At 46.3% G+C, this 25,277-nt stretch overlaps 1 protein-coding gene across 1 annotated transcript; it reads left to right on the top strand.

Moving 5' to 3' along the window:
- The first annotated feature begins 2,937 nt into the window (after positions 1–2,937).
- Positions 2,938–13,539, top strand: SEC11A (SEC11 homolog A, signal peptidase complex subunit). Its single transcript, XM_035130764.2, has 6 exons — positions 2,938–3,072; positions 7,402–7,511; positions 10,030–10,179; positions 11,420–11,539; positions 11,905–11,962; positions 13,262–13,539. Exons 1-6 carry the CDS (start codon positions 3,022–3,024, stop codon positions 13,310–13,312), a joined length of 540 nt encoding a protein of 179 aa, XP_034986655.1. The 5' UTR covers positions 2,938–3,021; the 3' UTR covers positions 13,313–13,539.
- Positions 13,540–25,277: the final 11,738 nt, after the last annotated feature.

Below are 25,277 nucleotides of genomic sequence, written 5' to 3'. Positions count from 1 at the left end.
GCCCGCGGATGGTCCAGGAATCGGTGTGTTTTTACATGAGTAGAATGTGTCCTTTTATTTAAAATGCATCTCTGGGTTATTTGTGGGGCATAGGAATTTGTTCATATTTTTTTCCCCAAAATATTGTCCGGCCCACCACATGGTCTGAGGGACAGGGGACCGGCCCCCGGCTGAAAAAGGTTGCTGACCCCTGACTTAATGTATTGCCTGGGTAATGGACTGGATGAGAGCCAACAAACTGAAACTCAATCCAGATAATACTGAGGTACTGTTAGTGTGTGGTTCCCTAGACTCGATAGATTTGAGGGGGGCCTGTTCTTGATGAGATTGCACTCCCTCCGGGTACGGAGCTTGGGGTTACTCCTAGATCCAATGGCTCAGGTGGCCTCAGTGGTGTGGACTGCATTCCTCCAGCTGCACCCCTATCTGGGCAGGGATAGCCTAACGTCTGTAATCTCTGCTCAGATAACCTCTAGATTAGATTACTGCAGGGGTCAGCAACCTTTTTCAGCTGTGGGCCGGTCCACCGTCCCTCAGACCATATGGTGGGCCGGACAATTTTTTGGGGGGGGGGAATGAATTCCTATGCCCCACAAATAACCCAGAGATGCATTTTAAATAAAAGCACACATTCTACTCATGCAAAAATACACTGATTCCCGGACCGTCCATGGGCCGAATTGAGAAGGCGATTGGTTTAGGTTGCCTACCCCTGGATTACTGCAATGTGTTATACATAGGGCTGTCTCTGAATACAGTTTGGAAACTTCAGCAAGTGCAGATTTGGATGACCAGGTGGTTCACCAGGAGAAGATGGTTTGAGCATATTACACTGATCCTGGCCTGACTGCACTGGGCCCAAAAGCATGATATTTACCTATCAGGGCTCCTGTCCTTTAAATGCATTATGACAAACAGAAAGTCAATAGGAGACGCATCAATGAGGCTCTACATAATTTCCTGCCTGTCCAAGATTAAAACTAATGGAGTGCAAGGTGCATTGTGGTGGTCTGCTCTTAAAGCATAATTGCCAGAAATAATAGAGAGCAATATTGTTTCCATTTTATTAAATTGGGGGGTGAAGCAAACAACAAGCCCTGCTGTCTCTCGTCACTGCAAAGGGGTGGAGCAGCTGCTGGGAGTTGCAACAGAGCAGGTTTGGTGATCATCAGGCCACCTTCAAGTCCCAGCCTTGCCTACTTTACAGGGATGTTGTGCTAATAAAGGAGGAGCACAGAAAGCTGCTCCTTTACCTCTTTGGACAGGATGGAAAAATGCAATTTATAAATGCTCTTTCCAAACCACTGCAATAAAAAAGGAAATGTGCTCTGTGAGTCTAATTTACAAACACACACACACGTGAATAAAACAAAAAAAGCACCTCGGGGAAGTGTAGAGGTGGAGGGAATGTTCTTTCATATGTGGTAGACGTTGTTGTTGTTTAGTTGTTTAGTCGTGTCCGACTCTTCGTGACCCCATGGACCATAGCACGCAAGGCACTCCTGTCTTCCACTGCCTCCCGCAGTTTGGTCAAACTCATGGTGGTAGACATACAAAAGGGTAAATGAATATTGGGAAATGATTTATAATTAATTGGGGGGGGGAATGCTTAAAATCACAAAGTTCTATCCATTGGGGATAATTCAGACTGAAATTTCCCCAGGTGTCAGAAAATGTTATTTATGTGTGTAACAACTGCGGCTTTTTGTGTTAGTCCCAAAATGGAATCTGAGCGAGGTCCCAACCCAAACTTAAGTTGACATAATATGCATGTGTAAACAAAAACTGCTCCCTTTCCCTTATGGGGTCCACAAGAGCCCTTATAGAGTCCTTCGTAGGTTCTCGATCGGTAGGAGAAAATAAGAGGCCGAACAAATAATATTGAGAAGCAAAGCAGCTACTAAGCCTGATCTTTATTAAAGCTGTTGCAACAGGGTGCTCCCCACACACAGGAGAGATGAGGAGGACCCAGGACAAAGGTATGCCTGCTCTTATATAGACATTTTAAATTGCCCACCCTGCAGTCCAAGACCACCCCTCCAATACATCATACGTACATCAGATAAGGGGATCTGAGTGCATTGTTTTTATCCTGTCTGCCAGGTTACCTGATTGGATTACCTGGGCATCCTGGCCACTCTTGTTATGATAACTACTCAATCCCTGGATCCAGGTCACAGGTTCACCCTATTCATATCTTAAATGTGCCCTTGAAACAGGATTTGTGAGCAAAGAGACAATGGGGAGATTTCCCATTTCCTTTGACCTTGCAAAGAAATATATCGGTCATTTGGGAGACAAAATGGTTTTAGGACTTTTTTCTGTGGGGTTTTAGAGATGTGGTTTATACATTTATGAATATTTATTTTATATATATAAGACCCTAACATTCTTATAACATGCACAACTTGCAGACTTAGAATAAGAGAACAAGAAGAACCTACGTTGAAAGACGTTTGGAAAACGTTTGTTGAATATATGGAAAATGATTTGTGTACAGCTGAAAACTGGCAGCATTAAGATAAATTCAACAGTGTAGGGCAGACTAAATAAGTTTTGATGGATGTAATAATGAAAAACCGATTGATATAGTTTCTGCAAAATATGCAGGGATATAAGATATATAAAATGGGCCATGGAAAGAGAAGAAAGGAAGTCATGGAGATCTCAAGTACAGTATGTGAAATGTTTTTCTGAAATTGTAAAACAAAATTTAATAAAAATCATATTTTAATATAAGCGCCTCGGTTTCTTAAACGTTCTTCTGCCCTGATTCCCCACATCCCTTCATCTTCCTCCGCGCAAGCAGCTCCGGAAGGCACGCGAACTCCCGTCCGGCTAGGAAAGGGGCGGGGAGGACCAGCTTCCCTCGGGCCGCTCTGGGGAATGGATCTCCATGGTCGGGGTGGGCGGAAGCGGTGTCAGGCGACCGGAAGCGGAAGTGAGGGGCCCCATTGGTTTTCCCGGTGCTGGCATTTTTTTTTTGTTCCCCCCACCTCTCCCTCCCCAAGTCCCCTCGTGATGCTTTCTCTGGATTTCTTGGACGATGTTCGGCGGATGAATAAGCGGCAGGTGTGCGCGGACGCCCGGAGGGGACGGGGAGCTGCGGCCCCCGAGGGAGAGAGGGGGAGGGAAGGAGGGGGGAGGGAAGGGGGGCTGCAGCCCTGGAGAGAGGAGGGGGGAGAAAAGGGTGGGGGAGGGGAGCAGCAGCCCCGAAGGGGGGAGGTTGTGCAGCTTCATAGGATCAAAGGCCTGAGAGGTCGCCTTGAGAAGCCTGTGCTCAAGGAGGAGGAAGGGGCTTGGGGGGGAGGTTTAATTAACTTAAATCCCGCCTTTTTCCCTGACAGGGACCCAAGGCGGCTTGCAGATAAAACCAAGGAAAGCTAAAAACATAGGGGAGGCGGCGGGGGGTAATTGAAAAAAACAATTAAACATTAATAGAGTCAATATTAGACTTTGATACCCCTCCCTACCCCTCCCTCCCTTAACTTGGATGCAGGGAGGAGCCACCTAATGATGAAAAAAAAACCTTGCTGGCTGTATATTTAGGACAGACAGCATAGAGCCGTGGTTCTCAAACTTTGCTCGCACCACACAGACTTTTTAATTCAGTATAAATACATTGGACAACACAGCTAGGATTGTCCTCGGTATCACATGGTGCTCTTGCTCTCATTTTGAAAAGATACCTATGCACGTTCTGTAAATAAAAATAATAATTTTGATACAGTGGTACCTCGTGTTACGTACCGCCCCCCTTACGAATTCTGCGGGTTACGTGCTCCGCTAACCCGGAAGTAGATGCCCCTTGTTGCGACCTTTGCCCTGGGTTGCGAGCCAAAGTCGCACTCCAGCGGCGCAGCAGCAGCGGGAGGTGCCATTGGAGAAAGCGCGCCTCATGTTACGGGCAGCTTCCTGTTACGAATGGACCTCCGAAACAGATTAAGTACGTAACACAAGGTACCACTGTACTGTGCTAAACTACACATAAATCTTTCTCTGCCCTTGAATCTTCCCACCACAACCTTTGAGAGCCACTGACATAGAGCATAGGAAGCTGGGAGTCAGGATACTCATTGGTCCATCTAGCTCATTATTGTCAGTACTAACAGGCAGTAGCTCTCTGGAGTCTTCAGGCAAGGAGCTTCCCCCAACCTGAAGATGCCATTGGAGATTGAACCTAGGACCTTGTGCATGCAAAACAGGTGCTTTGCCTGTTGGATTGTGGCTTTCCCCCTATGCAATGGGCCCTCTTCACATAGCACATTGTTTTAAGAGAACAGGGGGCTTCCTTCTGCTAGGTTGACACCTGTATGTTTATCATTCATTCATTCATTCATTTAACCTTTATTGGCATCATTTCCAAACATTTAAAATACATAATCCAGTGCAATCTTGTCACCAGCTTATCAGAACAGTCACTTGCCAAAGGGGAAAGAAGGCCAGCAATTTATTTCACCTCTATGGGTATCCAATGGGGGCAGGATCCTGTAGTGTACTTCGACAGCAAAAGATCAAATAGAGGAATTTAGCTACAATCTTGGTCTCTCCCCTGTAATAGGAAGCGTATAACCTCTTATCTCCAGTTTCCATTTAGGGATACATAGTTGGTCCAGGTATTGCTGGCGGATGTCATACATTTAAGGACCATATGAGCTAAAGTTTCAACCAGATGGGCAGATCCTGTCTCCTTCTGCCGTCCATGCGAACCTATCCCTGAGGACGTTAGAGGGGTTGGCGTTGAACCTAGCTAGCAAGGAAGCCCTTGCAGGATCATGTCATCTGCATATAGAAGGATTGGGATTTTGGATCCATTGAGTTTGGGGCATCCACAAATTTTAATAATGGGGCGAGGTCATTTAAGAAAAGGTTCAGAAGGGAAGGCGCGAGTACACAGCCCTGTTTCACGCCTCAATTTATAACAACAGGGTCTGGCACCTCGTCCCCTGGGATTATTCTTATACGACAGGTATTATTTGAATAGAGCAGGCATCCCCAAACTGCGGCCCTCCAGATGTTTTGGCCTACAACTCCCATGATCCCTAGCTAAAAGGGCCAGTGGTCAGGGATGATGGGAATTGTAGTCTAAAACATCTGGAGGGTCGAAGTTTGGGGATGACTGGAATAGAGTTTTTTAATCAAGAAAAATAACCTAGGATCTAAGCCCAGTGATTCCAGTTTGGACCATAACAGCCCGCTATCGACTGAGTCAAAAGCAGCCCTAAGGTCTAAAAAGGCCACATATAAGCTTTCCTTATGGTGCCTTGTGTACTTGCCGGCTAGATTGGATAACACTATACAGTGGTACCTCTACTTACAAATAACTCTACTTACGAATTTTTCTACTTACAAATGGAGCTCCGTCCACCATCTTGGATGCGGTTTAGATAGGATTTTTTCTACTTACAAATTTTTAGATAGGGTTGCTTCGACTTATGAATTTTTTCCCCAATGCATTCCTATGGGATTCGACTTACAATTTTTTTCGACTTACAAATGTGTGTTCGGAACACATTAAATTCGTAAGTAGAGGTACCACTGTACAGTTATGTAGGGTGGATTTCCCTGGCCTGAACCCTGCCTGCTCTGGGCCTATGATGTTGTTCGCATCAAGCCACGAGGTTAACTTGGATAATAGATGTTTTGTATACAATTTCCCAATATTTGACAATAGGCTTATTGGTTGATAGTTGGACGGCAGTTTTTTGTCCCCCTTCTTGAAGATTGGGATAATTATAGATTTCTGCCATGAATTGGGCATAATTCCAGTTCTGTCCACCACCGTGAATAGTTCCGCTAGTTTATCTAGTTCAGTGATGTCTGATTTGACAAGCAATGGATTTCCAGAGTCTTTCAAAATGAGCTGCTGCCTGATCCTTTATAGAAGATCAGTCTTTTTATAATGATGTGCACTGTCAATTAGAATTGCATGCTAGGAAGGGACCCTACTTCAAGTAGTATGCCACTTGCTGTGTGCAAAGCAATTTTACTCAGAAGTCAGTCGTGTCTAAGGTGGCAATCTTATGAAATTTCATGTTACATGATGTCCCTCCCCTGGCTTACAGCCTGAGGCTATACCGTACATGTTTATTTGGAAAGAAACCCCATTGATTTCAATACAGTATGTGCCTTAGATGGCTTTGAAATGGTGTTTGGCAGGTATTTTCAACCTTTTCCCGCCTTTAACCAAGCATGAATTTGGGGGCAGATTTCTTAATTTTTTTACCATATATTTGCATCATTGCATGGTGATAATGCTGTTGTGACCCACCTTGGATCAGACTTGCTCCCACTATGCTTAAAGGTTGGTTTGCCCAGATAAAGGATGCTTTTTTCCTTTTCCTTGGCTCAACTGGAGATTAAGAGCAAACAGATTGTAGATACCGCTATTTGGAAGTAAGACCTGCCGTGTTTAGTGGAGCTTGCTTCTGTTTGCAAAGGATTGAAGCCATGCAATATGAACTCAGGCTTGTTTATTTAGAAGTAAGTGCTATCAATTGAAAAGAATTACTTTCCAGTAAGTGTGGCTCAGAATGCAGCTTGAAGGTGTGGTGGGAAGGGGTGTTATCACGCAACACTTGCATGAAGCAGTGTTCAGCTGCTGGACTCAAGGTGATTTGCTACCAGTAAATACAGGAAGAGTTGAGCTGTTAGCACAGAGTGCCTATAAAGCAGGCATCCCCAAACTGCGGCCCTCCAGATGTTTTGGCCTATAACTCCCATGATCCCTAGCTAACAGTAGTCGGGGAAGATGGGAATTGTAGTCTAAAACATCTGGAGGGCCGAAGTTTGGGGATGCCTGCTATAAAGCCATCCAAAGTCCCAACATCCTGCTGCAAGATTGGAAGTCCATTAATTGGCCACTGTGCACAAACTAGTCTTCAGTATCCCCCAAGGAGACAGCAGAGCACTGAAGAGCAAGTGTGACTCACCTGTTTTGGGGCAAAGGGCCACAAAACCCATGATCAACCCTCCAGGTCTGATGAGTGATTGAAGTGCAAAAGTGGGCATAGTCATTAAAATTCAGATCCAGTATGTTGACCTCCAGACAGTATCGAGTCTCAGAATATTCTGCTTTTTAAATTTAAAGCTGCCAGTTTAAACCACTTTATTTGAACTGGGTTTGAACTGTTTTGACAGTGCTTGCGAATTCAAATGCAAGTGTATGTCTGGGCAAGCTGCTGGTTGCACTCCACTTACTCCCAAGTAGTGCTGTTGACAGTGATGGGACTTGCAGAGGAAACAAGTTTGCCAACTAGAGTTAGAGAAAGCAGGGTGGGCTTTTGGGAGCGGGGATTCTCTTGAGAGAGATCTTTGTGCCTATGTATCTTGGGCAGGGGAGGGGGTGGCTTTTGTGTTCTCAATGCCTGCCTCACCCTTGTCCCCTTCACCCCCTCCCAGCTGTATTACCAGGTGCTGAACTTTGGGATGATCGTTTCCTCAGCGCTGATGATCTGGAAGGGGCTGATGGTGGCAACGGGCAGTGAAAGCCCCATCGTGGTCGTGCTTAGGTAAAACTGTGCTGGGAATCTCTGCTTTCAGGGTGAGACCTCAAGGATTGCTGGAGCTCAGAGAGCCTGGAATGGCTTTTGTCTGGGCTGGAGCATCTTCTGGGCATGGCCTCCGCCAACCAGCACAGACCCTTTCACCACTGCCAGCTTGACAGAAGGGCCTATGAAACCCAGAATAGCAAGAAACTGCTATTCAAACATCTGTAAAAAGACAGGGCGCAAACCCTAAAATATTCAAAAGCCCACCACGTAAGGGGTGCGATTCTTGGGTGACAGAGTGCAAAAAGGCCTGTCCATTATTAAGTAAACTGTATTTTTCAAGACAGGCATTACACTTTTAAGGTAGGGAGGGAGAGATCCTTTGAAGAAGAGAGTAATTGGCCCTTGAGGGGAGGCATTCTAGGAATATGAACATATCTATTCATATGAAGTCAGCTCCTTGGGCTATTTAGTTCAGTGCTGTCTGGTTTGATTGACAGCAGACCACAAAGACTTCCAGTGTAATACTTTCCCAGACGTGCCACCTGAGGCCCTCTTAATGGGAGCGGGTTGGGCTTAAAACGGGGGCTGCAGAGCAGAAGGAGACAGTAAAGCTATCCAGACTTCTGAACCTGCATTTTGCTGTGAGGTAGGCCAGACCATCTCCACTGGTGGCCACTTGAACTATGGGGTTTCTAATAGCTTGATGATAGTAGTAAAATGCTGGCAGGTCTTCATATACTCCCAGGGTTACCTAGGTCTTCTTCAGCTGCCTTTGAAGCTGGTTCTCTAATGGAGCCAGCAATGTCAATAAAGGCTGCCAAGAGATCAGTAGTCCAAGTCAGCTGGCAAGGAAGACTAAAAGGCACAATAAAGAGTGCAGCTTCCTGGCTTCCTCAATACAGACTGTCCTGAGAGAGCTGGCAGTGTATTTCTTTTCTGGCTCTTTTAGCTGCAAGGATAGAAGGCCTTGTGAATTTTTATCTCTCTGCCTTCTGCATGCAGTTGGGTCCACTTAATGGGGAACCTTCAGCCCTCCAGATGTTCTTGACCTCCAGCTTCTATCCAGTGGTCAGGGATGATGGGAGTCCTGGTCCAACAGTATCTGGACAGCACAGGTTCCCCATCCCTGCTTTAAACATTAACAGCCATACCATGAAATGGACTTGTGGAAAAGAGTGTATCATGTCCATGACTCCTGTAGAGCTCATTACTTCTTCGGGAAGTTCCCATTGTCAGGTGTGGCAGTACAGTAAAGGAGCTTCGGGTGGGCTGGATTTTATATACAGGCAACTCCCCATTTGCGCGAGGGTTGCGTTCCAGGTCATAGCACGATTGTATGAAATAGCATGTTAGCTGAACATCCATGGAAAAGCCTTCATGCACCCTGTTCTGCCCCCTTCTTGTGACATTTTAGGGTCACTTCCTGGTTCGACATGATACACGCTTGTGCGTTTGTGCACATATTGGACACACCTAAAACATTTGCTACCTATACTTACGATAACATGTCTAAACCAGCTTTCTTTGCAATGTAGATACAAGACACATGACAACAAACAAAATGAATCAATACCCTAACAATAAAACTGATTAAAATATAAACAAAGTCCTTAAAGATGGAACAAATCCTAAAATGCTTTAATTAAAACACACACACACACCCACTGAAAGGGGGCAGTCTTAGGATACCAAATACACCCATCTGAGGGTATTGTTCCACAGTATGGGGCCACTACTGAGAAGGTCATCTCTTGTGTTCCTATGAGCCAAACCTCCATCAGTGGTGGGACTGTAAGAAGGGCTTCAGATGCTGTGCGATCTTCTCTAAAATGTTCATACAGGAAGAAGCAGCTCTGGAGAAAACCCTGGTCTTAAGCCGATGTTCCCGTTTGGGGCCATTCAGATGTAGTTGTTTTTTATAAGGGTTGATGGGAGTTGTAGTCCCAACAACATCTGGATGGCCCCAGGTTGATGAAGCTTGCAATAGCCAAATAATATTCCAAAGCTTTATCCCTAAGTTTACATCCCATATGGCTGATGGCTTGCACTATCTGCAGATCTTCTGCCAGAGCTTGAAATGAGACACCAGAAGACTTTGCCTTTGCTTTCCTTGTCTGAATGTCAGTATTTCCTGGCGACTGCAGGCATAACATACAGATGCACAGTGCTTACAAAGTTCAGCATCTCTGCCTGCACTAGATCAATGATTGCAAAATTTGAAAGGTTAAGGATTTTGAATTACTTTGCCATTTCCCAGACATAAATAATGGCCTAGCAGTGCCTGGGATAAAATAATGCTGGTGATGAAGAGAATAATCAATAAAAGCCCCTTACTGCAGCACAGGAGGAATTAGATTCCTGGGAGTATTTCTTTGCGTGTACATGAAAATTCCAGATGTATTTCATTCTTAAAGTGATAGCTGGTGTAGTTTGAATATTCCATTCTAGCAGTCCTATAGCTCTTCAAAACCACCCTGGGTGATGATATGTCAGGACATAAACACTGTGCTCATTAACCGATGGCTTTGTTTTCCAGTGGCAGTATGGAGCCTGCATTTCACAGAGGAGATCTCCTGTTCTTAACCAATCGTATCGAGGAGCCAATCAGAGTGGGCGAAATCGTGGTCTTTAGGATAGAAGGAAGGGAAATTCCAATAGTGCATCGGGTTTTGAAAATTCATGAAAAGTATGTGTGCCTTTCTGGATGGCGATCGCTGCAAAAGTCTGTTGACATGTCGCTTTATGCTGGGATCCTTTTCCAGACAGTGGCTGTGTTCAAATGTCACATCACCATGGTTTAGAGAACAAGTTCTGTGCTGGTGCAATCCCTTCTCCTCTTCTATGCTCAGTTTCATTTGTTACTTTGTGGTTTGAACAAACCACAGTCTGCCGTTGCATCCAAACCATCGAGCTGGCTTGAGCGAACCCTCTGAACCAGGAGTGCAGCCATGATTTGATCCTCATTTTGAAATCGTATTTGAATGGTTTGTTCAAATCACAGGTTAGTGATTCAGAACAGCAAACTGTAGTTTGGTTAAACCTGGAATAGTTTTATTAAGCCCAGTGCTTGAGGAGAAGAAGAAGCTTCTTCCTGATCCTTTAAAGATCACAAGATAAGGGTATGTGATGTCTGAATGTGTTTGGCTGGCTTGGAAATAACACAGGAAATAGCATTCTTTCCTTGGGTTAGTGGGGGTATTTGCAGTTCTGGAATAGCTGTGGAATCTAAACCATGGCTATTTTATGCTTCGGCACAGTTTATTGGATGAATGTTGCTGTTCCTGTTCCCCGTCGTCGTCCGCTGAGTTTATTGGACTGTTTTATTCTTTTAACCCATCTTGCATCCTATGTTTGTAAGAAGGCCTCTCACATCTATTCTCATAAAAGTATATATGCAATGACCAAATAAACTGTCTGTCTTTTTGAAAGGAACTACTTTTAATGTGATCCCCTTCCCAATTGCTTGACTGTAACATTTTCTCTGTCCTTTAGCTTTGCAACATCCCTTAAAACCTGTAGTCTGCTGGACCTGACAGGGTATCCCAGTAGTGGGGTGTGTGTGCAAGCGTGTGTGTGTGTGCATGCAACATGTCTGTCTCAGACTGAAGGTGCATAATTTATATTGTAGTTGCTTTGGGGTGTCTCACGGGAGGTGACTAATAAACGTAATGAAAATCAACAATAAAAAATTTGTAGAATCTCTCCCAGAAATGCATCCCATTCATTTTCTCTCTCTGGGGCAGGCATGTTTTGTTACATTTCTGACCTTTGCACACATCTGGCTGTAACCCTGTTGTGTAACGGCATCCTGTCCAGAGAAATGAGAGGCACACCAGTTTTACAGGTTTTTTTGATTTAAAAAAGTTGCTGGATTCTGCCTTGGTTGTCCTTCAGCAGCTACCTAACTCTGGTTTTTCCTCCCCAAGACAAAACGGAGACATCAAGTTCTTGACGAAGGGTGACAATAATGCTGTTGATGACAGAGGCTTGTACAAGCAAGGCCAGCACTGGCTGGAGAAGAAAGACGTGGTGGGGCGAGCAAGAGGGTAAGCTATGAGCCAGCAGGGGACGATGTGTAGCATACCTTGCGTGTTCAATTTCCAGTGCAGCTGTCACTCTTTACCTCACATTTTTTAACGTTCCTCTTTATTAATAGTAAAAAGAAACTAGCACCAGGAGGGGAGGGGCTGGGGTAGAAGTTCTCCCTCAATGTGCTAACTTTTGACTTGCAGAATTTGCGGGGAGGAAGCATGCAAATGTTGCGTTCCCCCACCTCTCTGAAATGGTACCATTTCAGGAGTCTGCCTTCTTGTTTTTCCTCCATGTGGCCTATCTATCTATCGAATGCATCTTCAGAACCAACAGTCAACCCAATGAGTGTCTAACGGTGGCATAATCTCTCTCTTTTTAGATTTGTGCCATACATTGGAATAGTAACCATCCTTATGAACGATTACCCAAAATTTAAGGTATGATCTTCCACTCAGTTCATCTGCTGGAGAGATGATCTCCTCCCTTATGCGGGAAGCTTTTATGTAGAAAAATTGTTAGTGGAATGGAGTTCTTCACAGTTCTTCCCACTTGTGCAACAGAATTCCTTCCTCTCCTCTGCTTGTATATCCCCTAAATTGACTCTGAGGGTTCCCCCAACCTCGTGGAGCAGATGGGGGGGCACATGGGGAGAGGAAAGGGGACAGGAAGTTCCATTGTGCAAGTGGAAATCCTTGCATTGGCAGGATGAGTGAGTCGGATACCGTCCCAGATTGAGATCCTGAGCCCCTTTTAAACAGATCAGACAATGTGAATCTGCTTCTAATTATGTGATCGCAGTGTTTGAGCATCCTCTCCGCCACCCCCTTTGCAGAGCTTGGAGCTTTGTTTAACTCTTTGGGCATGGACTGGGGATGAGGAAAGGCCAGAATACATAAGGTGGGGAGGCATTGATGAGGACTTAGCATGATAGGGAAAGCCAAGGAATTGCAGCCCATCCCACACTCAGACTTGCTCTGACTTCCAAACGGGTAAAGAAACTATACATATTCTAGACGTTTTCCATTGCATCTCTTCGGGCTTGCTCCTCAAGAAGGTGATAACCCTGTCCCCGGGATGTCCCACTTCAGATTGGGGTGTGTGTGTTACATGATTAATCCCTCCATTAAAAAATAAATCCCTGAATATAAAAAACTAGCGCAGTCAGGGTGAAGGCTAAACCAGAACCATTTCTCCTTTGACATCTAGCTTTCTGTGTGGAGTGTGTGTGTGTGTGTGTGTGTGAGAGAGAGAGAGAGAGAGAGAGAGAGAGAGAGAGAGAGAGAGGGAGGGAAGAGCAGGGGTGGGTTTGATCCCATCATGTAAACCCCACCTGCAATCTGGTGGTGGTGGTATAGTCCACTGTCCAGGTTTGCCACCTTGATGAGTATTATTATTATTATTATTATTATTATTATTATTATTCCACTCTATACCCACAGGTCTCAGGGAGTTCACAGGATAAAATCACAATATAAAAACAGAAATTACATAATCAAAATAAAAACAAAAACAACTCAATAACACCCCCCGAAAAATACCAACCCACATTTTTCAAGGCCTTACTGTTAGGTTTTTTGTTTTTGTTTTGTTAAGCTGGGATGTTGTGATTCTATGAAATCTTGAGAATCCTGTATCGTAGCCTGTCTTCCATTCTATTCTACAAATCACAATTGTGCATTCTTATACCTAAGCTGTGTGTTTGACAGCTCAAATCCTTTTGTCTTTCCCCCCCACAGTACACTGTCCTCTTTCTACTGGGCTTGTTTGTGCTGGTGCATCGAGAGTAGCCTGCCACCCCGGGAGGCCAGCTGGAGATGCCATTTGCTCTTGAGTAGACAGTGAGGTGTGATGTATGTACATTTCACTGCTTCTTAACCAAGTTCGGTTTGGCTTTTGTTTTTGTTTTTCAACAGCCGTGTAACAGGAGAGTCGATCCCAGTATTTTGAACAGTTTGTCACATTTTAGCATTTTTGTACATCAGTGAATTTTTTATATTAAAAGATTTAAGCCAAAGCATCTTGTCTTTCTATGAGCTTATGAGTTCTCTCTTCCCTCTTGCTGGTCACAATAAGTTAGACGGGAGCAGGACTTTGGCTGCCAGCTTGAGGGCACCACAAGTGGATGAAACCATGGGGCAAGCAGGCTGCATCAAGGTCTGAATGAAACATCGTGAGGCACCCAGAATCCCTCTCATACCTTCTGATTTTAAAACTAAAAGTATAGCAGCTTCTAAGGTCTCCTTTGAGAACTACAGGGAACAGCATCGAGTACTTGGCATTTGAATAGCCATGCTTGTTTTATCTGGCACAATACAATTCTCTTCCTCCACCACCACCTTTCCTTGAGTGAAAGGCTCCAATTTTTGTGGCACATATATTTTCTATATGTTTGCAAGAACTCCCGTTGGGACAACACAGTCCCTGCTGTGTTGTAGTGGAGCAGGCATCCCCAAACTGCGGCCCTCCAGATGTTTTGGCCTACAACTCCCATGATCCCTAGCTAACAGGACCAGTGGTCGGGGAAGATGGGAATTGTAGTCCAAAACATCTGGAGGGCCGAAGTTTGGGGATGCCTGTCGTGGAGCATTATTTGACATAGCATGCAAAAACCAGTTGCAGTAGGAACATAAGAAGCTACCTTGTACTGAATCAGACCACTGGTCAGTCTAGCTCAGTCCTGTCTCCATTCACTGCCAGCAACTCTCCAGAATTTCAGGTGGGGGTCTTTTCCCAGTCCTACCGAGAGATGCTGAAAATGAAACCTGGAGCCTTCTGCGTGGATCATGAGGCATCATTAAGACAACTAGGAAATTGTTTTAAAATGTGTTTCCTGCCCCTCCCACAAGAAAACTTCGGGATACTTGCACAGGCCACAGTGAGATTTGAATGGGAAATGGTGTACAGCAGGCATCCCCAAACCGCGGCCCTCCAGATGTTTTGGCCTACAACTCCCATGATCCCTAGCTAACAGGACCAGTGGTCGGGGAAGATGGGAATTGTAGTCCAAAACATCTGGAGGGCCGAAGTTTGGGGATGCCTGGTGTACAGCTTATCAAGAAGAGGTACTGAGTTCTACCACAAAAGTCAGATGAAGACCACATGGGGCTCTTCATAGAAAGGACATCTTGCAGAAGAATGAGATGGGAGAATCTGGAGGTGCAGAGTGGACCGTACCACTTCAGATTGGGGATGCCCTTCGTGAATGCTTTCCCCATGTGTAAAAACAATAGAAGAAGGTAATCAAACAGAAAACTGGGGAAGAAACCTCTAACCCAGCTCATGCTTAGCTTTCTATTTGCAGGGAAATGTTTAAGCAGGGTTTTTGTTCTTTAAAGAGCAGAACAGAGTACTTTGGACTGCGCTGCTTCATTGCTACCAGGATCTGTTGGGTGTGTAGAGCACTTCAAGTAGATTGCCATCACCAATGGCAAATACTCGAGTATTGGTGGGTGGGTGTGCAACATAGCTGCCAAGTTATCCCTTATTTTAAGGGATTTTCCCTTATGCTGAATAGGCTTCCTCGCGAGAAAAGGGAAAACTTGGCAGCTATGGTGTGCAAAAAGGGCCTTACAAGTGTGCCAGACCTTTTGGCAGAAGCAGGAAAGACATGGATCTTGCACTCTAAAGCCGGACAAGTCTCGACATAGCAGAGGAAATGTGAAGGTGAGGCAAAACGCAAAGGAACGTGAGCAAATGTAACTTCATGGGGACAAAGATGGGTGAAACACAGGTTTTGGTGAACCTCTTTGGGGAAGGAGCCATAGCTTGGTGGTAGAAGGCATGCTTTGCCTGCAGAAATCCCTAGGTTCAATCCCTGGTATTTTCATTTTTTAAAAAAATCATCTGGTATCAAGTGAAGAGAGAGAATGCACTGTCTGAAACTCTGGGAAGCTACCTCCAGATACAGAGGAACAGGAAGTGATTGGGTAGATCAGGGATGGGGAGGACATGTTGGATTCCAACTCGACATCAACCTCGTCTGGAACGGCAGGGTCAAAGGTTCCCCTGGCCTAGATGGACAAGGAGCCTGACCCGGCACAAAACAATCTTCAGTGTTCCTAAAGCTGGGTTCTGAGATAGGACTTGAAGGAAAAGAGAAGGAGCCCTTGCATTCTGGAGCCTTCACTGAGCGCTACTCAGAGACTTGCTTCTCTGCATTCTAAAGATGTGGAGGACCCCCATGGTTTCATTGATGCTGTGCTTGCATGGCAAGCTTGGGGTTGCAGAGAAGTCAGCACACAGCATATCTGTCCCAAGCAGGGCTGCGTGTCAATTTCCATGGCATGTCGCAGTAAGGAAGCCGGGTGGCCAGAGGGAAGGTAGCATTGCCTTCCATGCTATGTACGTGATCTCTAAATGCTGTGATTTTATGCACTGAGTCACTTTTCTCTTTGTAGCTCCCCATTAAGAGAGCAGAGGGCACTTTCTCATTAGTAACTTGACTCCTGCCCCAACAGCATCACACCTCTAGAAAAGGTCACCAAAGACGTGTGTATACTTTAGCACAATCGCATCCTCATAGCTGTGATGGTGCGAGCTCCTTCAGGAGTTTCTAACATGCTGGCTTGTCACTTGCGTGTGCATCACCAGCTAAATGTGCTAATATCCCCACATCTATCACTTTGCAGTGAATCCAGAATCCAGCCTGGCTTCAGGTTGAAACCCTTGGTGGAGTAGTATCTTTGCTCATGGGTAGGGAACCTTTGGTGGCCCTTCAGATGCTGCTGAACTACAACTCCCATTATCCCTAGCCATTGCCCAAGCTTGCTGGGGCTGATGGGAGTTGTAGTTTGGCAGCACCTGGCAGGCTAAACATTCCCCATACTTTCCTCAGACGGTACAATTTGGAAGCAGAAAGAAAGCCAGTGTGGTCTAGTAGTTAAGAGCAGTGAGTGCAAACTTCAAACAACTCCTCACTTGATCACAAAGTTGGCACTTGGTCAACATATCAGCCAAACTTGCTTCATAGGTTTGCCGGGAAGATAAAATGAGGATAAAACCTTGGTACACTCTGCCCCTAAGAACTTGAGGTCAGCCTGCAGCTGGCCACCAAACATTTGATGTTGTATCTTGGACCAAGTGGGCTAGTTTGGCTCCCAAACGTCGCAAATCCGGAAGTGACTGTTCCAGTTTGCAAACTTTTTGGAAGCCAAACGTCTGACAAGGCTTCCTGCAGCCAATCTGAACCCGCGATTTGGTTTTTGAACGTTTTGGAAGTCAAACGGACTTCCGGAACAGATTCCGTTTGACTTCCAAGGTACGACTGTATATGTATATATAAAATAGCCCTGCCCTGCAAAATGCAGTGCTGCCGCCATTGCAGCTCAGTAACACCAAGGGACCCAGGTGGCGCTGTGGTTAAGCCACTGAGCCTAGGGCTTGCTGATCGGAAGGTCGGCGGTTCGAATTCCTGTGACGGGGTGAGCTCCCATTGCTTGATCCCAGCTCCTGCCAACCTAGCAGTTCGAAAGCACGTCAAAATGCAAGTAGATAAATAGGAACCGCTACAGCAGGAAGGTAAACGGCATTTCCATGTGCTGCTCTGGTTTGCCAGAAGCGGCTTTGTCATGCTGGAGACATGACCTGGAGGCCAATAATGCGAGATGAGCGCGCAACCCCAGAGTCGGTCACGACTGGACCTAATGGTCAGGGGTCCCTTTACCTTTACCTTTAACACCAAATTACTAGTTTTGGAGCATCTGATACTGAGAGAGAAGCTTGCAATAACCGTACAACATAGTCTACTGTTTCTATTACATGTTGGAGGCTGAGAGTGGTTACAACAACCCTGTTTGCCTAATATGTAGGCAAGTGGTGAGGAATTGTGGAGGTGGCTTCTTTGAGGGGCTCAGCATCCATCACCTGATCTGCACTGAAAGCAGACCCCACTGGCTGCACTAGGGAGTTCCTGATGGCTATGCATTTACCTGTCCACATACAATGGGGCAGGTGGGAATGCTTTTTTGGGGGGGGACAGCCTTCTGGGCTGAATTAGGTCCACAGGCCAGAGGTTGTGTGGAGGCCACAAGGGTGTGGAACCTTTTGCCCTATAGAGGTTGCTGAACTACATCTTCCAACAGCTCCAACAAGCATAGGCAATGGCCTGGGATGATGGGAGTTGCAGTTTGGCAACGGATGATCACCATTGCCACTTTTTGCCATTGGGCTGCAGCTCCATCGTAGAGCATCTGCTTTGCATGTGGAAAGTCGCAGGTTCAATTCCTGGCATCTCCAGGTAGCGTTGGGAGACATGGCAGTCTAAAACCCCGGAGAGTTGCTGCCAGTCCGTGCAGACAATACTCAGCTAGATGGACACAAGGGTCTGAATCAGTATAAGGCAGCTTTCTATAGTCCTATGAGCCTTAGTGCCACTTTAATATTCACTGTCTTCAGATGAGTAAGGGAGTCAACTTGTCTCAAAAGCAGGCTGAAAAGTTGTGTGCGTGTTTTAATAGTCCTTAGATTTGCTTCCGTGCAAAAGTACTGTACAGTACCAGAAATGTGGTCCTCTGGCTGCATCCTTTTCTTGGGCATTTGTGTGTGTGTTCCCTGATGCAAATGTTGCTAATCAACACCTTGTTACACTGTGTGCAGATGCTGATATTCTGCATGCAGGCAACAGCTAATTGCTGCGAAGAGAGGTGTTACCCACAAATATTGCCTAAGAGTGGCACTTTTTTTTCTAAAAAGCAAAAAAAAAAAAAAGCATTAAGATTCTTTCGCCCCATGGGATTTAACTGTAATGAGAAGCCTACAGCAGACTTTGCTGGCGAAGCGGCAGGATTTGCGGAGGAGTGAAGTGAATCTTCTATCTATCTACCTCCCAGCATCCTTAAGAAGCCCTGGTTTCTGTGTGGCTATTGCACACTTTCTCCCTCAAAGACTGTTCCAGCAGCATTGTAGCCATTGCATGATAATTCTGCAATGGTAGGGAAAGCTCTGTGCCTGTAAAAATATGTGCAGCACATAGGAACTACAAGTATGTTAAATGCAGGGTAAACTGTATGTGTCAAAAGGGCTAGAGCAATCTCTAGCTGAGGCATGAGGAGCTGGATCCTTCCCCAGTCTAGGAGGGCTGACTTTGACAAATGCGCTGGGCCACCCACCTGTGACTCCTCTGATGTTACATTGATGATGTTGGGTGACTACCTTTTGCAGAGCACTGTGCAGACCCAGTGATCAGTTTCTTTACTTGCCTGTACTACAAACATCACTCCTGATTTCTGATTTCACTCGAGATGGAAGCTTCTCTTGTGATGAACTGGCAGCAACTAAGTTGGGCATATTAGCTTCAGAGGTACTCTAGATACCTTCTTTGCTAATATAAATCCAAGTTCTCTGATAAGCATAAATTAAGCAGATTTTGATTCCCTCTATATCATATAATTCTGCTTCCACAATGCAAGCTTTTGATGTATTTTGCTTATTTTTTTGCAGGCTTTGTATATTAAGAATTGAAAAATGAGGCTTCTGAGCTTTCTGATCATTATCAGGCCTCCCCAGCATTGGAGACCATTTAAATGGGAAATGCAAGAGCAGATTAAATCGCCAACTACTGAAAAAAAATCCATCAAAATGAGTTCTAGAAACCAAGGCAATGTCCGTAGCTGATCGGATCGACATTTAAAAACATGGAGACATCAGAGCGAATGGGTAGTTCATCTTTGGCAGGCAGTGAGAGATAGTACTTCAGAAATCTGAGCTGTCCTTTCACAGTTCTTAAGTTCCATCAGATTTGACTGGCCCCGTGCAAAGTATCCCCAGGTGGACTCCCTCCTCTCTCAACTGGGCCCTGGTGGGCTGAACTTGGTGTGTTGACAGCATCCCAAGCAGTACTGGGAAGCTGGACATTCCAAGCTGCCCTTTGAATTTCCCACAATGCTCCAGGGTGATGCTAGAGGTCAAGGGCATTGTGGAAAATTCAAAGCATGGCCAGATCCGGCCACCTGGCACTGCTGTGAGTGCCAGGCTGGGTGCAAGAGGATTAAGAAGCATGGGGAATAACAACAACAACAACAACAACAACAACAACAACAACAACAACAACAATAATAATTTATTATTTATACCCCGCCCATCTGGCCGGGTCTCCCCAGCCACTCTGGGCGGCTTCCAACAGAAGAATAAAACACAATAATCTATTAAACATTAAAAGCCTCCCTGAACAGGGCTGCCTTCAGATGTCTTCTAAAAGTCTGGTACAGTAGTTGTTTTCCTTTTTGACATCTGTTGGGAGGGCATTCCACAGGGTAGGCGCCACCACCGAGAAGGCCCTCTGCCTACTTCCCTGCAACTTGGCTTCTCACAATGAGGGAACCGCCAGAAGGCCCTCGGTGCTGGACCTCAGTGTCCGGGCAGAATGATGGAGGTGGAGACGCTCCTTCAGGAATGCCCTGCCAGGGCAGTGGGCATAGGCAGGTGTCCAAAGATGCCAAGTGGTGTTGCCAAACTTGGAATAGACCATAAAGGAAACTGATTATTGCTCATAATTTTAAAAAAAACCGAGACAGAAACAATGAATGACTGCTTATCATATTTGGACCGATCCTCCTGTGCTCTATAGAAAGGCACTTAACTTGTTTCATAGTCTCCTCGCACAGAGCGCAGATGGAAGCCTTCTTCCAGTCTTCTCCAAATGCCAACCATGCTGTCACTCGCAGGTACAATATTCAAGGAATATAAAGGAATATAAGAAGAGCCTGAGAGCATGGCATTCAAATCCTCACACAGCCATGAAGCTCACGGCAGGGCCGGCCCCACCGCCAGGCTGGGTGGCGCAGGGCGCCACAGTGCCGGCCCGCCAGGGGGGGCACCACGCAGTTGCGCCCACCCGCCGGCCGCTCCGCCACGCAGCAGCGCCATCGGCAGCAGTGCTGTGCGCTAAGCTTGCCCGTTGCGCAGCAGCGCCATCGGCAGCCGCGCTGCGCACTGAGCCTGCCCGCCCATCACGCTGGAAAACGGGGCGGCAGGGGGTGCCGGAGGGATCCATGGCACCAGGGCACCAAAGGTGCTTAAGACAGCCCTGGCTCACGGGTGACCTTGGGCCAGTCACAGCCTCTCAGCCTGACCTCCCTCACAGGGTTGTTGTGAGGACAGAATCAAAGAATCATGGAGTTGGAAGAGACGACAAGGGCCATCCAGTCCAACCCCCTGCCAAGCAGGAAACAAATGGGGAAGAAGACCTTGCGCTCCTTGGAGGAAAAGTGGGAGTAAATCAATAAAGAATTCTAATCCTGGGTGTTCTCAGGTGCTCTATAGTTAGAACACTGACCTTTCCCAGCAGTAATGATCGTCCTATTCATAAACCTTTTGGGCAAACAAGGATTTGCCATTTTGTATTTGCACAGAGACTTTCTTTTCCTCCATGCTCTGAAACAAAGTCTGATTTAACAAAAGACGGGGGCGTGTTTCAAGGGGTATGTAGCGCAGCCTTATACTGTTTCAGATCAAGATCAGAATCACCTGCACTGACTGGCAGCAGCTGTGCAGGTCTGAACCGTGGTCTTTCCTGGCCCTACCTAGAGCTAGACTAACCTGGGACCTTCTACATGCAAAGCAAATGTCCGGCCACTGAGCTAAAGCCCTGCTTCTTGAACATCACTGGGCATGCAAAGCAGACTTGGTCTATCTTCCTCAGTATTACCTACATGGACTGGTGCCTTTTGGGAGATTCCAGACAGGTGTCTTTCCCAGCCTTACCTGGAGATGCCCTGAACAGAACTTTGTCCTTTTTGCACGCAAAATGCTGTGCTGCGGCACTTCAAGCAAATCCATCCCACGTTTTTGCCACTCCATAGGATGCACCGATTTCCTGCTTCTTTTGCTCTAATACAGCCTCTTGTTTTCCTTCCAGGCAATCTCACGGAGGCATCCTGCATCTCATCAGACATGCCTGGATGCATCCAGTAATTTCCCCAGGGAATACAAGGCCACTGCTTCCTTTGGTCAGCCTGCACTTGGTATCAGCTAATCCCAGTTTCCTTAGACATATTCACTGTAATCCTTTCTAGGCTCTGGCCCTGTTCACTCTAACACCCACCTCCTCCTGCAAAAAAATAATCAACCAAATAACTCCACGCTGTAGGTGCTTCTCATTCGCCTGTAGTCTGCATGCCCCGAAATCTTGGACACTAAATCCCCCCAAAGTTGATGATCCATTGCTTGCCAAACAAGATGTAAGCATGAATAATGCAATCTTGGCTTCTTAGGTCACACAACACAGCATTTTTTAAAAGGTTTTTAAAGATTTGTGCCCCAGGGAGTTCACTTCAGTGAGGCTAACACAGTGGTTTGACCCCCCCCCCAAGAGATGCACTCCATTGTCTCTTGAGACAGACAGATGACAACAACAATTGTACACAGTATTCCAAGACATAGCTGCCAAGTCTCCCGTTTTCCCCGGGAAATACCCGTTTTTCCAGCTGTTCCTAGCTGAAAAAAATGGATTTTTTTGTTTTTCCCCGGTTTATTCTGGCGCGGCGGCCATTTTGGAACTGGGCGGAACATGCTCAGAAGCGAATTTCGATGCTGCTCTGCCCAGTTCCAAAATGGCTGCAGTGTGACTTCTGGCATGACGGCCATTTTGGAACTGGGCAAAGCAGCATCAAAAGCCACTTCTGAGCATGCTCCGCCCAGTTCCAAAATGGCGGCAGAGCTACTTCCAGTCTGCTATTTCCAGCCCGGTCCCTTATTTCTCTGACAGCAACTTGGCAGGTATGTTCCAAGTGTGTCCACGCTGTAGACATGAGATGCTGACATTTTGTTTTTAATTCCTTTCCTAAGGATCCCCAGGATGGAGTCTGCCCTATCATGGCTGTGGAACTTGGGTCCTTGGGACTCTGCAGGTACAAAGGTCCCAGGTGAAGCTGGTAGTATTTCCAGTTGACGGATCTCAGGTGGAAAGGATGGCAAAGACCTCCTGCCTGAGACACTGGAGAGCTGTTGCTGCCAGGAGGCCTCCAAATAAACATGGATCTAGGCCTGGCATCCTCTGCATAGGTTGAGGCTGTTGCTGATGCAAGGCAGAATGAGAAACAAGGTGTTGTTCAACACACCTGTAAAGCGCATGGCTTCCTCCAAAGAATCCTGGGACCTGTCGTTTCCCTCTCATTAAGGGTAAAATTCCAGCACGATCAATGAACTACTGTTCCCAGGATTCTTGGGTGGGGGAGAGAGAATATGTGTGCTGTAAATGTGCATTCGATGCACTTGGATGGTATGGTGTGGCCCGCAGTATACTCACAAACCAGGGGTTTTCCCCACCCCACCCCAGCATAAAAAAATCTGCTCTCACAAGGGGGACTTTAAAGGTTTATTTTAACTGGGCATTGTGAACATGAAAGTGGTGGGTGGGCTGCAACAGCTTCTGGGGACAATCACAAGCTCCCCCTTCTTGAAATGGGCACGTGTATTGCTTTATACTATGTGTTAAGCCTCTGCTGCGTTTTGGGGCCGCTCAGACTCAGTCCACCCCTAGAGTTCTGCCCCTAAAGTCCTGTCCTGACAGCACCTCTGCCTGGCCGACTACATTGAGGGGCAGCAGCAGATCTGTGGTCCTCCCCTTCGAACAAGGCTCTCCTTCCTGCACCTCCCTGTCCTGCCGCCAGTTTCGCCTCCTCACCCGGGCCGCTGCGCGTCTCTTTGGGCCCGGAGTCCGCGCACCTCCGCACCGCCGCCGCCGCGTTTGTCCGGAATGCCGCCCGTCCCGTCGGAGCCGGCCAGAGAGGGAGGGGCCCGGGGGCGGGGCCGAGAGCCTAATTTGCATGACGCTGGCACGCGACCCTCCCGGTCCCGGCCGCTATTTAAGAGCGCCGCCCCGCCCCGGGCGCCTACAGTCCGTCCTGCGCTCAACTTAAACGACGACCCCGAAGCCCCGCCGGTAAGTCTCCCGCGCAGCTCTGCTCACGGCCGCGCGGAAGGGGGCGCTCGCCGCGTAGTGCCTTTGCCTTTGCCCGACGGGACGGACCCAAGCAGGGAGGAGGAGAAGGCAAAGACCGCGCAAGTCTCTCCTCCGCGCTGCCACCTCCAGGGTCCCTAGTCTGAGGCTCCAAAGGAGACTTCTAAGCAGAGGTTGGATGGCCACCTGTCATCTGGGCACATGCTGCGTCCCAGAAAGGAATCTTTCCCTGCGGTGGGTCCAGGACTCTTCGGTCGAGAGCAGAGGGAGAGACACAGGCAGACTCTTTCTTTAGCCAAACGCAGCGTAACGGCGGGAGGAACATATTCCCACGGGCAGCTGTCCATTTATTTATTATTGAAAACTTTTTAATTTCTTGCCACACAAGGGTCTCCAAGTGACTGACATCGTGATATACAGTATGCCATAGAATCGTATGATACATTAACGTTCCATACGACATACTGGGAAAACAAAGACAACACAGTTCACCCCTAAAATGAATAAAAAAATTAATTAGAAAAATACTCAAGCAATAAACTGAAACAATAAACAAAGCTATAGTTCCACCCACTAACTAGCAGAGGAACATACAAACTCAGCGCTGGCAACCCACTTCCTAGCCCCCCCTGCCCAAAAAAATACCCATTCCTGTTCAACTGTTGAGTCCTTTCCCCTCCCCAGAAGTCTGCACACAGTGTAACAAGGTGTTGATTTGCAACATTTGCATCAGGGGACCCACATGCAAATGCCCAAGAAAAGGACGCAGCTGGAGGACCACATTTCTGGTACTTTTAAAAGGCGCAGAAGCAGCTGCTGTGAATCCGCGGTTGGTGGGCCCAGGGGTGGCCCCCCATTTCGCCTCTCTTCAGAGGGAGCAGCAGCAAAGGCAGAGCAGGAAGACAGTCTCAGTTCCACCTGCTCTGCTGTTGTCTAGCATAGCTGCCAAGTTATCCCTTTTTTAAAGGGATTTTCCCTTATGCTGAATAGGCTTCCTCGCGAGAAAAGGGAAAACTTGGCAGCTATGTTGTCTAGGCTGCTCCTCCTCTCCTGCTGCTGCTGGAAAAAGGTGCGGAAAAGAGAGGGGCCTGCCTGGGAATTTATCCTCCATGGCCACTGCTATTATCATCATTGCCATCAAGTCTCACTTTACAACTTTGTTCTTGATATGCCTGCCAAACTAAGATGTCCTGCATTTGGAGTGAGCTTGAGTCCACGAAAACATGTGCCACAACACATAGGGTTGTCTTTCAGGAGCCACAGAAATGTCCATCTAACGGGCTCTAACGGGGGCTCCCGGGGCTCTCTCGGCTTGAGCGCACAAAGCCTGCTTTGCAAAGGACCCCTGAAAGTTTATGCATTATATTATATTATATTATATTATATTATATTATATTATATTATATTATATTATATTATATTATATTATATTATATTATATTATATTATATTATATTATATTATATTATATTATATTATATTATTATATATTATATTATTATATATTTATGATTTTCAGTTTTATACATTTCAATGATTTTACCATCATTTTAACATTTCAAAACTCAACTTCCTCCCCCCTCTTTCTGCGGTTCCTTAAATTTATTTTTAATATTCTCTGCATATCCAAATTAACTTAATCTGCTCAATTATTCATCTACTTTGAATGTATATACACTTTTGAAACTGCAGGTTATTACAATAATCCTGCCAACGTTCTTATCTGTTTACAGTTTGTTCGTAAATATTCCATAAACCATTTTCATTCTTTTATAAAAAAAAGCATGTTACCTTGATTTCTTATTTTTCTGGTAAGTTTTGCCATTTCTGCATCTTCTATAAGTTTTTGTATCCAT

The sequence above is a fragment of the Zootoca vivipara genome, chromosome 14 (genome assembly GCF_963506605.1).
Source record: "Zootoca vivipara chromosome 14, rZooViv1.1, whole genome shotgun sequence".
NCBI classification, from domain to species: Eukaryota; Metazoa; Chordata; class Lepidosauria; order Squamata; family Lacertidae; genus Zootoca; species Zootoca vivipara.
This window is presented reverse-complemented; position numbering and strand designations above follow the sequence as displayed.

Bases quoted from the DNA above. Each gene is read 5' to 3' on its own strand.
- SEC11A (XM_035130764.2), top strand. From the start codon at position 3,022: ATGCTTTCTCTGGATTTCTTGGACGATGTTCGGCGGATGAATAAGCGG. The intron at 3,073-7,401 runs GTGTGCGCGGAC...ACCCCCTCCCAG, and splicing joins GGCGGATGAATAAGCGGCAG to CTGTATTACCAGGTGCTGAA. The intron at 11,963-13,261 runs GTATGATCTTCC...TCCCCCCCACAG, and splicing joins ACGATTACCCAAAATTTAAG to TACACTGTCCTCTTTCTACT.